This window comes from Fundulus heteroclitus, chromosome 12 (genome assembly GCF_011125445.2).
Source record: "Fundulus heteroclitus isolate FHET01 chromosome 12, MU-UCD_Fhet_4.1, whole genome shotgun sequence".
Taxonomy (NCBI): Eukaryota; Metazoa; Chordata; class Actinopteri; order Cyprinodontiformes; family Fundulidae; genus Fundulus; species Fundulus heteroclitus.
The window spans coordinates 8,607,980-8,623,604 of NC_046372.1; the positions used below are offsets into that span (position 1 = coordinate 8,607,980).

The 15,625-nt window shown below is 38.6% G+C and overlaps 1 protein-coding gene across 2 annotated transcripts; it reads left to right on the forward strand.

The window, feature by feature from the left end:
• Positions 1–1,228: 1,228 nt before the first annotated feature.
• On the forward strand, positions 1,229–15,503 carry rgs7bpa (regulator of G protein signaling 7 binding protein a). 2 transcript variants are annotated; one of them, XM_012869925.3, is made up of 7 exons: positions 1,230–2,161; positions 3,225–3,302; positions 3,670–3,836; positions 9,845–9,975; positions 10,262–10,403; positions 14,030–14,100; positions 15,122–15,503. In XM_012869925.3, exons 1-7 carry the CDS (start codon positions 2,012–2,014, stop codon positions 15,211–15,213), a joined length of 831 nt encoding a protein of 276 aa, XP_012725379.2. In that variant the 5' UTR covers positions 1,230–2,011; the 3' UTR covers positions 15,214–15,503. The 2 variants fall into 2 exon arrangements, with proteins under 2 accessions (XP_012725380.2, XP_012725379.2); XM_012869926.3 differs by lacking the exon at positions 3,225–3,302 and having other exon boundaries at positions 1,229–2,161.
• Positions 15,504–15,625: the final 122 nt, after the last annotated feature.

The following is a 15,625-nucleotide window of genomic DNA, read 5'->3' on the forward strand; positions in this document are numbered from 1 at the left end:
TCACTCCCATCCTCTGCACTCTGCACTGGCTCCCCACCCACCTTTGTTTAGAATACAAAATCCCGTCACTATCTGCACGTTGCGGCCCCCACCTACCTCACTGAACTGCTCACACCCCAAACTTCAACCCGGACCCAGTCAGTCCAACCTTCTGTGTTATGGAATGGCAGGTTCATCATAGGCCTTCATTTGTTCCTTACCATGTCTCTGTGGCCACTGAATAACAGTTAGGAGTTTTTCTTGATAAGATATTTCCAACATGGTCTTGGGTTTGCGAGTTTCTGAACACAGCAAGTGTGTAAATTGCAGTCAATGTCCTGGAAATGCCCATGTACGGTAACCAATGCAGAACCGAGTAGAGCCCTCGCCAAGTAATGCTTTGTATTTGGAACTCCGATCTTGGAGCTGGAAAGCCATCAAACCACCTATTTGCTTGTCAGAAAAGAAGCAGAATTTCCATTATGTCGTGGTACAAACTGCCAGTATATCCACAAACCGATGATAAAATATTCCTCTCCATTTTATTTATTAAACCACAAAAGGAATATGCTCACAAATGGATAATTCACAGCACTATGAGTCCCAGTGGTTTGAAGAGGTAGATAATGCTAATTAGGCTTTATTGGCCTCGCTCATTACTTTTTGTATGGGTAAGGTTAAGGATTATGCAGCCATATCAAAAACGAAACTTGACTTTTTTATAGATAAGCTACCACTTTTTGAGTCAGAATTCTAGCTTCATCGATCTGCTTGTTGCATTTTCAGTGTGGAACTTGTAAAATTTGGCTTTCTAGTGCAACGAGCATACAAAATGGAATCTACCCTAAACTCCCAAAGGGGCCTAGCTTATTGCGTTTTCAAGATTTTGTTTATTGTTTTTGCTTGTGTATATTTTTCTATCACACTTTTTCCTTCCACTCAACTTTCCATTAATGTGTGTGGATGCAGCACCCTATGCTCAGTCAGGCTCTCCGGGATACATCTGTTGCTTACCTATAGAGGATCTAACTGACCATCTACATCATAACTTTTGATGAAATTCCGATTTGTTGACCTGCACTAATAGGTCACTGCACAATAAGTGAATTTCGTTAAAAGTTTAAAGTGAGTCTTCAGAGACTTGCAGTAGTTTGATTGGACAATAGGCTACATTTTCAGGGTATCCTAAACGATTTGGCTCGATTTGGTCCCATTAGTATTCCCGTCCCACGAGTGCGCAGTGTTGCCAACCACAGTGCCACGTCAGGCCTGTAGCAAGTGCTCGTCTTCTTTCTGCCTCCCCAAGGTTAGAGATAGGCCCGCCCGACTGGCAGGAAGCACTCAAAGAAAAAACAGGCACTCGGAGCCGGACTGAAACTCTCACGCCAGGATCAGTTTTAAATTTTCTCCTACACGAAAGCTTAAAGTGTAGGCTGCGACTTCTTTTCTCTGCGCACATTCACGCATATGGCGTTATTTCGTCTGTAGACAGGAGACAATATTTTTTTATATCGTCTGGTGCTTGATGGAAACGCGCAATCATAAAAAATGGTTGCATTTGGAGACCATCCGTGAATGCGATCTGACATCCGTGCGTCAGAAAGGACAGGTCTGCAAGCTGGAATCCTAGCCGGGTGTGAAGAGTCCTCGCTGAGCACCTTTATTGCGGCGCGGGAGTGAAGGTGACTTGAGCCCCGACGCAGTCAAGGCAATGCGGAGAGGAGCCACAGGCGCTCATCCTGTACTTTTCCTGCGCCCTCAGGCTCGTCTGGGATTTTTTTCCCACCCTTTCCCACAATAAATAAAGGTAGTGACAAAGAGCAATAAGAATAAATCGAGCTTCAGTTGGAGAAGGTGAACTGGGTCTGTAAAGAGGTAATAAGGCGACCGGTAAAGGGTGCAGGGTGGTCAGGTAGGAGACGAACAGCGGTGTAGGAGTTTTCTGTATTATTATTATTAGTGGTAATATTCGTGGCTGGGATCAGACAGAATCGTTCCGTCTTGGGGCTGTTTTAATAGTGGATGTGTATGCATGAGTTCTGCATCGAATGGGCGCAAAAACCGCCCCAGATCCGCCGGGAACATCTTCCAGATCGGCAAGCCTCCGTGCAGAGACCAGCAGCGGAGGGAGAGCACCGAGAGTACCCGCAAAGCTCAGCGCGCCGTGGCCGACTGCAGAATGGTAGGTCTGCGGCACGTCGGTGTCTGCGAGGTGCCTCTTGATAAAAGAGTGCCAGGATTTCTTTGTTGTCAGACAATTGAATACCCTGTGCATATAGCATGCAACAAAAGAGTGACTGTACCCGGATCTGCACAAAAAAAAAAAATTGCCGTATTTACACTGAAGCCAAACGGAACACCTCGGCGTGCAGACGGACTGTGTGATTTGCATTCAGAGTGTGGAAGGGAGAAAGGAGCTGATTTGGAGCTGATTTGCAAAAAAAAAAAAAAAAAAAAAAAAAAAAAACATATCTTGAATTACACCAACATGTGATGTGTGAAGATGTTCGTAACCATGGCACAGCCGTCCTGTGTTTTAACAGGAATGATAATGCCTTTACTCTCTCATACATTGCTGATTGTCATGCAGTCTCTGTTCGTTTGCAGGCAGGATGGCATGCACAACACGAGCAAAAAATACCTGTGCCCCACTATGTTTAGGCTCTTGTTTCTGCAGACAGCCAAATTAAATAGAACATAACCCCCCTCCCCTTGTAGATGAGTGCACTCACTCTTATCTATACAAGCTGTTCTTATCGCGACGCTTCACTTTATCTTCAGTCACGTTTTCCTGCCTTTGTAACTACAGATTTGCAGTTCTGCACATTTTTGGCTCGCATATTGCAGGTCCCTTTGCTGGGTGAAGTTGCTCATGATTTTCCACCTTTCACATGGTAATATCTCAGACTTTTCTGCTGCAGTGACAGGACAGGAGCAGGGGGAAATATACAGAGTTTTATTAAGGAGGTGTGGGCCCCTGAGCAAAAGTCAGTTTTGGTGCCCTGCTCTCACAATGTTCTTTTATTTTTGTTGGACAGCCAACCGTCCATTGTCTATACCAGGGTTGGGTTGCATGGTAGGTGCATGTCTCCAGCAGTCATTGTCCATGAGGCAGTGTACAGCCTGATCGGATTGCCAGTCCATTACAGGACAACACAGAGATAAACATGACAAACAACCATGCTGTCAGTCCTAGTGTAGTTGTAGAAACCAGTTAACTTAACACAAATTATTTTGACCTGTAGGAGGAAGTTGGAGTACCCGCAGAGAAACCCCACATTCAATGGAAGAACATGCATACTCCTTGCAGAAAGACCAGGCTGGTAATGTCCATGATTTTAAAAGACTGTAACTCTTCTAATTTTTTACCTACATATCTAACCCTGATATCATGTGAGGATGGAAAACACAAAACAGGGTAACCACTAAGGGTCTAAAAGAGATCACATACTTATCCCCAACTCATATAAATTTGTCCTTTTCGTTTAAATTCCTGCATAAAACAATTTGGCTTGCTAGGGAGTTTGGGGCATGAACATTGAACATCCCCATCCCACCCCAGTGCTGCCACTAGAAAGGAAATCAAAATAAAGCATAGCATCTATGTTACAGTTCCAATATGCTGCCTTTCAACACATCAATCGAAGCTCAAATTAGTTTTGTGACCCTTTTTGTCTTATTTTAACTCAGATCGTCCAAGAATTCAACACACTTGTGGCTTTGTACCGTGAGCTGGTCATCTCCATTGGTGAAATCACTGTGGACTGTCCTTCTTTGCGAGCTGAAATGCTGAAGACCCGAACTAAAGGCTGCGAAATGGCGAGGTCGGCTCACCAGAGTCTCTCCTTAATTTCAGGGTAAGTTTGCTGTCCATGGTGCTGAAAATTATTGCAATGAGCATTGCTACACTGCCAAGATTTGGGACATTGTTTGCCTCTTTTTTCTTTAAAGTAAATCTGTTTTTGTTCTGCAAAATAGTTTACACTATGGTGATGTTTCATGCATGAATTCCTCACACAATTCTTTTTATTTATCAGATTCAGCTCATCATGGAGCTCTAAGATTCATAACTGGCAGCAGATATGTATCTTACCATTTAGTTGGTTGGTCACCACTCTCTGTGCAGAGTTTTTCATTGAAACAGTTTTATTTATAAATACAGAGGCAATAAACCTCTTTGGTGTGTTTAGGTGACACACCTAAACACACCAGTCTACAATCCTAGGATGCCATTATTGTCTGTGTTGTCTTGGTCTGTACAGAGTTAGGAAAACCTGCCTTCTCCTACTCTGCACCTTGAGCCAGGAATCTTCTTCAACAGAAACCAAACCGTTGGATCAAAATTTGCTGGGTCATTTTATTTTATTACCCATTTAAAAAATCTTGCCACAAAGTCAGAAAATCCTTACTCTTGTATTTCTTAATTATTTATTAAGCATTGTGACACTGTATTTAGTAAGTTTTCTGCTGTCGTTCTTTCTGAGTTTTTAAATTTGTTCTGACAGGTCTTGCTTGTAAATGAGACCTTGTGTCTCAGTGGGACTAGTTGTATAACTAAAGGTTTAATCATAGTAACACTAAATCAAAGTAAATATCTCACTTGCATAAGCCTCAAGAATTTTCAAATTTTTTATATAAACCCCTAAAACAGAGACAGCCTAAGACAAAACTGAACTAAGCTGACATTTATTTTATTTTTAAACACAGACCTTACCAAAAATATAGACTAAAATGCTGCTAAATTTAGTTGTAAATTCAAGATTTTATTGGACAGAGTAGTTTACCATTTTGCTATTCTGCCCTTTGGAGGATATCACTGGGATCATACAAGCTTATATTAACGCCTGCAGTTGACAGCTGAACAGAAATGCCGCTTGTAGCTTGCTAACACTAATTCAAAGTAAATCTCTCATTTGCATAAGCATCAAGATTTTTCACAGTTTTTTTTATATAAACCCTGTAACAGAGAAGGCCTAAGACAAATCTAAACTAAGCTGCTACTTTTGGCCACTCTAGCCAGAAGACTTATCACACTGACTACAGATATAAAAACTTCAACTTTGTTGTCAAGTTTCGAAAATCAGAATACACACATAAAGCAGTTTGAAGATTTAGGAATAAAAACTTCAGAAAATTCACATGTTGGTGGGCAAATGTACAGCATTTTATAGTTGATGTTATTTATGTTGATGTTTTATAAAAGTATAAGCCATTTATTTTTGAAACATGGACCTCAGCAAACTATATACTAAAATGCTGTGAAATTTAGCTGTAAATAAAAGATGTCATTAGACAGAGTAGTTTACCATTTTGCTATTCTGCCCTTTAGAGAATAACACTGGGATCATACAAGCAGATATTAGTGCCTGCAGTTGACAGCTGAAAAGAAATTATGCCTGTAGCTTGTTAACTGTAGTTTTGAAGCTATATTTTTTTTAGAGTGGATTAAACCTTTATTTAACCATATACAAGTCCCAATGAGAGACCTCTTTCACAAGGCTGATCAGACCAAGAAAGGCAGCAGCACACGTCATAGTGAACCAGACAGACAGCAATAGCAAAACAGCAATTAAAATAAATGTATTGCCTCACTAAGTATGAGAGGGAGCACTTCGTCATTTTCCACAGCATGACTGTCTTTGTTTCCCAGAGACATTTTGGGCCAGAAAATGTTTCCAAAATGCTGAATGTCTCAGTTTTCTATCAGCCTTCTGACGAGCAGTGCATGGCACCAGGTGGGGAAAGGGCAGCAGCAGTTGATCATTGTTACAAACAGGCAAAAAAAAATTCTCCTCACTCCTGCACTCTCCCTAAAATATCTCTTAAAGTACTTTAGACCATTGGTAAGGTAAGAAAAACACATTTTCAGTTAAAAAAATTAGATAGTTAAATATTCAATTTGGCCCTTTCCAAGTTATCTACTAGGTAGGCGTTATGTGTTGGTAGCCCTCTGGCTGTATGTAGTAACAGATTTTTAGTCAAAAAGACTGATGAGTTTTGCTCTTATAGTCATTGCAATAAATACCACAAACAAATGTGATTGAAATTTAAGTCCATATCTCTAATCCCTATTTGATTTAATTTTATTGAATGTTATTTATTTGCTCATCATTTGTCATTCACGTCGGGTGCTTGCTTCACATTTTAAGTAAACTAAAGGTACTCAATATGTAATGTTCCTGTAAGCATTACTAATTAAGTTGGTCCATCTTTTCCAAATACGCCAAATTGAAACACTGCAATCTCAACATGAAGGCCAGAGGAAATAAATAATGATTTAGTCTTCAGAATATATTTACTGCCTCTTATTAATAAATAATGTGAGCAGTAAGTTAACATTTGGAAAGAAAACAAGTAAATTTCCTGTTGGTTTAATATTAAACCATGAAATTTAAAGATGGTGACAGACAAATAATCAAGCTTGCAAAAGCCAAAAGGGATTTATTGATGTTGTGTTGGCTGGTGGATCATGGTTTAATTGGAAGTGAGGCCCCAAATCAAATTCTGGTCAAGGCCCCGTGCAATCTTGAGCCGGCTCTGCTCTGTTAAAGGTGCAAGCACTAGGCTACTCCATTAAACATACTGAGTTTGAGGGAAAAACAGAACATGAGATCAGCTTTTAAAATGTATGACATCTCTAATTTGCAAGCAGAAGAGCTTTTTCAGGAAGCGATCACCACACCATGCTGTAACTGATCACTTCCATTTAGCGGTGGCTAATGCACAAAGTGGAGTGGCAGTGGGATGCTTCCATGGATGAATATCTGAGATGATATTATCAATGATGTGTAGCCAATGATTTTTTTTAATGCTTTTAATGCATTATATGTGTAGCTCTGGTGGTATTTTCTTGGCTGTTGCTCTTCTCCGGGATTTCTGTTAGGAAATTGGCTTTGCTTATTTTCCTACCACTTAAGTGGTCATTACAATACAAAACTTTGCTATCATGCTATCATGATGATAACAAAGGAAACATCAATCTAAGCGGTCGGATTTTATTCTAGATGTACATTCTCAGATACATTTAGAGAAATGAGGGTAATAGAAGGCTGAAAAAACCTGTCTTGGACCAGAGAATCTCTTCCGCATGGGTGCCAGTGGATGTTTTTTTTTAAGATCCTCTGTGGAAATAAGATGCCAGCTAACTTGGCACTATCAAACTTACTTAAACAACAATTGGACAGATTGCAGCCAGTAGTGGGTGAGAGGAGAGAGATTTGGAGGTTGTCTGCAGCCTAAGCTCCTTGCCAAAGCCCAGTCAATGTTGGAATAGCCCCAGTATTAAGTTTATTGTTCTAACACAGCCCGTATCCCTGCCTGCTTGTGATTGGCATGCACATACTCAAACTATTTTTGGAGGTCTGTAAGATCTCCTAATAAATTTCCATTATACGCAGTATCTTACTTTAGAAATTTTAAATTAAATTGTTTCATAGATTCTTAGATCAACGAACTGCTTGACTTCCAACATTTATAAAATATCCTTTGATTAACTCTTTGGTGCTTTTAATTTACAAATACTCACATATTTAGTCACGGATCATTACTCATTTTTGTTCATTATCATTTTGATGTTTTATATCAGGGCTGTACAGTAATTCAATTAAATTAAATTTTATTTATATAGCACCAATTCATAACACATGTCATCTCAAGGCACTTTACAAAGTCAAATATAATCAAATCAGACAGATTTCCTATCTAAAGAAACCCAGTAGATTGTTTTGAGTTTTGACAAGCAGCATTCACTCCTGATGAAAGAGCGTAGAGCCACAATGGACAGTCATCTGCATTGTCCATGGCTTTGCAGCAATTCCTCATATGGAGCATGCATGAAGGGACAGTGGAGAGGAAAACTCCCCTTTAACAGGGAGGAAAACCTCCTGCAGAACCTGTCTCAGTGTGGACAGTGATCTGCCTCGACCAACTGGGAGTTAGAGAAGACAGAGCAGAGACACAAAAGCAAAGAAGCACACTTTGATCCAGGAATCCTTTCTAAGTTATATGGTAATAGCGGATGATCTGTCTCCCTGGATGATGTCACAGCTAAAAGAACGCCAGACCAGGTGTACCTACTATGAAGAGAAAATAGACAAAGAGAACATAAAGTTCAAAATTAAAATAACAACAAACAATTCAAATTGGAGAACAGTAGGATAAATCAGCAGAGTGAGAAAAATAGACCCTATTGTCCTCCAGTAGCCTAAGCCTATAGCAGCAAAACTGCAGAGATAGCTCAGGGTAACCTAAGCCACTCTAACTATAAGCTTTGTCCAAAAGGAAAGTTTTAAGATTAGTCTTAAAAGTAGACAGGGTGTCTGCCTCACAGACCAAAAGGTGGGAGTTGGTTCCACGGGAGAGGAGCCTGATAGCTAAAGGATCTGCCTCCCATTCTACTTTTAGAGACTCTAGGAACCACCAGCAGACCTGCAGTCTGAGAGCGAAGTGCTCTGTTAGGAACATACGGGGTAATCAGATCTCTGATATATGCTGCAGCTTCATTATTAAGGGCTTTATACATGAGAAAGAGAATTTTTAATTAAATTCTTGATTTAACAGGAAGCCAATGAATGGAAGCTAAAATAGGAGATATATGATCCCTCTTGTTAATTTTCATTAGAACTCTTGCTGCAGGATTTTGGATCAACTGAAGGCTTTGAACTGCATTTTGTGGACCTGTCTTGGTCAAAAATAACACCAGAATAATGGATTGATTAAGAAGTTTATTTTTTGAGTGACAATGGATAGAAGTGAAAAAATAATAGTTGAGTGATTTTCTATTTAAATTTAAATGGGGGAAAAATAGAAAAAATGTTTTCCTCAGGTAAAAAAAAAAATGTTGGACTGGCGACCTGTGCACCCCATCACTCACCCAATGACCACTGGAGATAGGCACCGGCACCCCTGCAATCCTGCTCGGATAAGCAAGTATAGACAATAGATGGATGGATCTTTACTTCAGTCTTTACTTAAAGTCATAGTTTTAGATACTTAAGTTGAATTATTTCTGTGAATGACCATCTATACATTCTACATACAATATGTTATATGTTGGATAAGATCTTATGTATGTTTTGTTGTTGTTTGCCAGCACACGTTGTTTAAGCTACTTCTGTTGAGCAGAAACAAACCTCTAAACTCTAAATGGATGAACTCTGAATTATTAATCATCCCTGGAGTATTCCTGAGCATGAAGTGAAATTGGAGGTTATTGTTGCTGATCAGAGGCATTTAAGTAAATTAATTTGCCTCTTGGAATCCCTCTTTGCATATTTAGGAGATATATTTCAAAATAAAAGCAAGTGAGTGACATTTGTCAATTGTCTTCTTCTGTTTTATTTTGCAACATGTTATATAGGCAATATGGCTTCTTTAAGCCTATCTTCAACAGCATTTACAGTGACACCTTAAAGGGGACATATTATGCTTTTACATTCTTCCTTTTCACATTTGAATCATTCAGTTGTGGTCTATATAAGGTGGAACTGCAAGGCTTTGGTCTGAATTCCTCGTTAGTGTTGCCCTACAGCCTGCATTTTACCCCTGGGCTGAGGTGCGTCTGGGGGCAACTCATTTTGGTGCAGTCTCTTTAAATACAAAGGAGGCACTGCATTCCTAGAGACTCCAAGAGTTCAACAAAAAGTATTTAAAGGCTAAAAAACTTGATTTTGCATATGTCACCTTTAATATTCTTGTGTTCAGTTTTAAGCCCTCTAAATGCCAGTTTTTAATATTTTAATTTCCCTGCTACATTTTTATGTTACCTTATAACCACCAGTGCCCGTAATCACATTAAGAGCTGTAAGGTAGACATAACTGTCAGCTAATAGTAATGTTCCTATGGTTTCACTATTTGCCCTTTCAGGCCGGAGGACGGGGAAATCCACCCTGAGATCTGCAGGCTCTTCATCCAGCTGCAGTGCTGTCTGGAGATGTACATCACAGAGATGCTGAAATCCGTCTGCTTGCTGGGATCCCTGCAGCTCCATAGAAAAGGTTAATGCACACATAGGCGGCATAGCATATTAAGGGTAGTATGCTTTGTATATATTAAAATGAAATGATTAAGCAGAAAGCACAAAACAAATATATGATTTCAGCATACATTACTGTACATATAAGATCATTTTGCAGCTTGCTACTTTAATGTTTGTACCTCTCTGGCTTCTGTTACATTAATTTGACTTTTGTTAACCTTTTGATCACGGGTCGTTTCATTTTCTGATGTATGCAATTTGAGTATTAAGCACATAATATCAAACTTATTGTTTTTGTGATCTAGGTAAAGATTCATGTTGTCCTCCTCGAGTCGACAGTAAGACTGAAGATTCTGACATCCCCATCCTGGAGGACACCTCTTCCTCACCCACTGATTGTCCTCAGCTCTGCTGGCTGGTGGCCAACGACATAGAAAATATTGAAAAGTAGGTTGAATCAATATTATCAGAGACAAACCCACTTTTCTCATACGCCTCAGAAATTTATTATTTTTACTCTATAAATACTATTGGGTTATATTTTAATATACCGGTATTACAATGAACTATGGCCATCCAGATTGTTTTTAAAATGCACATTTATATGAAAGGACTAGAATGTAATTGCCAGAATAGATAAAAATGTAACACAAGGTTATTTGTTTCCTATTAGTTTTCAACATGTTATAATAATTCAAAACAAGACTTTACTCTTCCACAAGTTAGCCTTTTAACAGTTACATTAAAACAAAGCTGCAGTAGTCCCAGAGTCCCAAGCAGTCGCAGGGTGTTTATTGTTGCAGAATCAGGAATGACTTGAGTTAAGCCAATAATGCCTCTTTTTATATGCCGTGAAACTGAGGAAGGTGTCTAAAGTTGTTGGTATCAGTTGTTTTCATTGTATGTATGTGTGCTGATAGCGATTGCGCTATGCCAACTTATAGCATTGCTTGGATGTTTATTAACCCTTTGAGCATTTTATGCTTTTTTTTTTTACGAATGTATTGAGTTGATATAAAACAGCCACGTGAACCTATAGCTTAACCATTTAATTTAAGTGTAAAATGAGAAAACGTTTTCAAAGACATTACATAAAGATGTCGGTGGGAGACCTGTTTTATTTAAAGAGAGATCTAATAAAGTCTGACCTCTTAAAAGCATCATCAGTGACTGTAACATGAAAGGACCACAGAATATTCCTTAGGGTACGGCGAAGCAATGGTTGATGCTCATTAGGTGGAGACTACGTCTAAAAGCCTTGGTGTCCACCGGTCCGTTTATAGTCATGTGAAGAAATGAACACATCCTTACATCACATGTGTGTTCATCCAACATATTTTGTATATTTAATGTTCTGTAAAATATAATATAAAGGCAGTTGCTGGTGGGGAATAAAATACAGCATCCGCACATTTATTTATCCTAAAATTACTCCTGGGTGTATCATATCAGGTGCCCACAATGAGAACATTGTTATTCAGCATTTTGAATGTGGTTGGTGAGATCTTGGCTGTTGAAGTGAAACAGGATACTGTGATAAGATCAAAAGAGCTGCCAGAGGCCTTTAGCAATTCAATCACAGCAGCTTATGTGTCTCGTAAGGGATTTAAAATGGTCGCCAAATAATTTAACAGCAGTTATTCCACTGTATGAGAAAAAGCTTACAAGGCCTGTACAACCAGAAAGAGATGGCACATGTTTAGCTTTTATGGGAGGTTTGCAATAGGATTGTACAATATCAGTGAAATCTGTAATTGTGATACTGTTGCTGAATGTTGTGATGAAAATATTAATTACAATTAACCCACATTTTCCTAAAACCTTTCTTTCTTTTCTGTCTTTGCAATTTTCCCTACATTTTCTGTTAGTTGTAGTCACTAAAAGATACTGTACATAATATGTTGTTGCATTAGAGGTAGAGTGGACGATTTTTCCGAAAATGTAGGTAAGAAAAGTCACTTTTTGGACAACTGTGTATGAAGCAAGACCATCCTACCTGTTCTTCCGCTCCTCAGTGGGATTGCGGGAAAGACACAGTTTGTTTCTTGCAACTCTCAGCCATTTTCAAAGAGATATACAGAGGTAAACCATGAGAGATGCACACAGAGGTATACAATGAGAGATGTGGAGCTATAATGAACAGCTAAAACCGAAGTTCACTGGATAAACACTAGAAGTGTTTAAGGGAAGTTAGGTAACGAGAAAAAATGCTTTTATACTAAATATATACTAATAAATATACTAAATAAATATACTAATAAATACTTTTGAAAAGAAGCTGTTTTTGAGTCTATTAGTTTTGATATAATGTTTCTGAAGCATTTACCTAATGAAAGTGGGTCAAAAAGTACATTGCCCAGGTGGGTGAAATCTGTGGCAATGCGTCTGTAACAGAAATAGTCTGGGATAAAGAACGTAGACAAAGACCTCTAGAACAGTGTTTTATGGGCAGATGAGTTAAAAATTTAGTTATTTAGACCTGAGAATATTTGACATAGTTCAATACAAGGTTTCAGGAAAAGAACCTCATAAAGTGTGAATCATGGAGCTGGAAGTGTCATGGTTTGGAGATACTTCACTGTTGTAGGACAAGCTCACTGTCATAGAATCCACCATGAATTCTACTGTGTATCAGGGGGCTTGAAAATAATGTAAACAAGCAGGGGTGAAAAACAACTGAAAAACTGAAACAGGAATGGGCTCTGCAAAACGATGACGACCCAACACATACCAGCAAATCCAGCATAGACTAGCTGGATTGGACATTTAACATTTGACAGCTGAAAGTGAGGAATGCGACTAACTTTCCTCAGATCAAACACTTGTAGTTGGCTACACTGAGCATCTCACTTTCTGCCAGGAAGGTAGCATTATTAAGAGGAATGGTAATGACGATAATAACCTTTTTGAATAAAACAAGGTACATTTTTTTTTACCTGTAGTTCAGTTTATTTTCCAGAGAGAGAAAAAAAGATTAGACCTGGTTATGTGAACATTTGTTTTGAAAGAACTGAATAGTTAATGGATTTTCCGTGTTTTACACAACAGTAACGACAGACTGTGTGCAAAAGGAAGGTAATTCAAGACTGCTGTTGCCCCCCCCCCCACCCCCCCGAGGAGTAATCAGCCAACAAATATTACTCCAAGTGCAAGATCCATAATAGTCGTTGATGTCTCTAAAGTACCAGAGGGAATCACAGAAAAAACTAAAGGCCGCATTCACTATTGCTAGATTTCAGGCGTATGAGTGTATCACGGAGTGCTGAACAGCAATGGTGTTCATGAATAGGCTCCAAGAGGAAAGCCTCAGTTCTCCAACAGGAATACCTCTACGTCTGTATGACGGAGGTCAGATGGAAAATCTCTCCATGGACATAACGTCAAGAAAATCCACCCAAACAAATTTGTTTCATCTGATTTAAATTTGAACAAACATGACTTTGAAATCCCCAACGACCACTTTATGCGAGGCAACCCATACAGGCCATTAAAGCATTGAGTATCTGTCATAAACCAGCAAATAAATTCACGTTCAAATCAATTACAGATTTAGAAAATAATGAGTTGAATTAGGCTTTGAAAAAAATCAGCATAGAATTGGATACTTATTCCACAGCCATGTTCAGTTCATATCGAGCCCCATGTATGAAGAACGAGATGTCATGTAAGTTCATGTGTGAGTCAAGGCAGGTGAGCGAACACTCTTGGCGATATAGCGTACTTCAGCTCCTCCCCGTGATCATGTCCTAAGGGTCTCGGCTTGTCAAGTAGGCTTCAGAGTAAAATTGTTAATTCTTTAGGAACACACCGTTGAAGTGGTTAAGACTTTTTATGGCGGATGTTTGAAATTAGTTACAAAATTTCATGTATGACAAACTGGGAGGAGTGGTTATTTACCTTTGGTTCCCCCTTTGAATACCTGGACAAAGGGTTGACTAGCACAGATTAGACAAGGGTTTGGAGTAGGTGTTTAGAACCTCAGTTTAACTTGAACTAATTAAAACTGAAGTAAATTATTATCTTAATTTGCATGTTTCATTTACTCAATTCCTTTTTTTTTTTTATCTTTACAGGGATATGAGAGATATGAAGAACCTTCTAAGTAAACTCAGGGAGACAATGCCTTTACCACTGAAGAATCAAGGTAAGGAAAAGAATGCGATCCATTTAAAGCATACTGACACCAAGTTCATACAGTAGAAAACCATAGAAAAATATAAATACCAAATACGGCCAATTTTTATAAGTCCCTATAAAATAGGGTAGCTTTGCCAGTGGATAAGAACAATCCAGTTATCCTGATCATTTATTTCTACATCAGTGGTCCTCATTAGCACGCTGATTGCAACAGTACAACTGCACATCACAGAAGAAGCCAATTGGTTTTGAATATGGTAATTATTACCATATTACACTAGCAATATTTGAAACAATGAAAAACCTAAAACGGGAGTTTAGAAACTGAGCCTGAGAATTAAAGAAATAAGTTAAAATCGAACTGAAGAACAGATACACAGTCAGGGCCACATTTGTTTTGGTACCCTTTGACAAATTGACAATACTTAAGCAGTTATCATGCACACTTTTCATTAAGCCCGCCTTTTTTTAACAAAACATGCTTATTATTGGCCTGATGTAAAATTATAATCTTAAATGTTGTATTGTTAGGTTATTAGGCGTATGGGGAAATTCATCATGACTAACAGAAATGAAGGCTTAAAAATATCCAGCTAAGCATACATAATCTATGTAATGTGTTTCACAAGTGAAACACGGTTTCAATAATATTTGCATTTATCAGGTCTTCAAACAGGATAATCCAAAGTTGCACCTGACAGAAAATCAACCAGGTTATTTTGCGGTCATCTCAGTCCCCAAACCTAAAGCCAGTAGAGAACCTATGTAGTGAGTGAGGGACCCAGGATTCAGAACAACCTTCAAAAGATACAATTTCCACTATGGGATCCTGCTACTGTAAAGAAACGTAGCCGGCACTTTAAGATTTGGTTTCTTTTTAGTTTGAATATTTAGGCCTTTGTGGTGACATCTGCTAATGCATAAGCATAACAATTAAGTGTTTTTATGTTTAATTTATTTTGCATAGCGAAAAAAATGAGCAATAAATGTGCAGCTTACCAGTGGTATAATTGTGTTCTTTTGCACAGATGACAGCAGCTTGCTGAACCTGACCCCCTACCCTCTTGTCCGACAGAGGAAAAGGCGCTTCTTTGGGCTCTGCTGTCTGGTAACCAGCTAAAGTCCCTCCCCCTCCTTACGTAGGAGGCGACAACAAAGACACCATCACCCACTGTCTGTCACCACTCGTGTCTCCCACCGATCTACTACTGCCACTTTCAAATCAATTTTTTTTTCCTCTTTTTTTTTTTTTTTTTTTTAAAAAAGCTGCCCATTTTATAATTTTATTTTGTAATACAATGGAGAATTGTAAGTACGATGTAATAATATCAAACATCACAGTCATATATTTTAGGATATTTTGCAGAAGCTTTTTCCATTTTTGGTAAAATGAAACAGCTGCTTTACTAATTTGAAAAAAAAAAAAAAGAATGAGAGATCATCTGAAACCATGTCAATGTTCGATTATCCACTGTCCAGAGAGAGAGTGAAGTAAGGATTCATGTTTCAAAAAGGGAATTTAATGTCTGTGT

Bases quoted from the DNA above. Each gene is read 5' to 3' on its own strand.
- rgs7bpa (XM_012869925.3), top strand. From the start codon at position 2,012: ATGAGTTCTGCATCGAATGGGCGCAAAAACCGCCCCAGATCCGCCGGG. The intron at 3,303-3,669 runs GTAATGTCCATG...ATTTTAACTCAG, and splicing joins CTTGCAGAAAGACCAGGCTG to ATCGTCCAAGAATTCAACAC. The intron at 10,404-14,029 runs GTAGGTTGAATC...TTATCTTTACAG, and splicing joins GACATAGAAAATATTGAAAA to GGATATGAGAGATATGAAGA.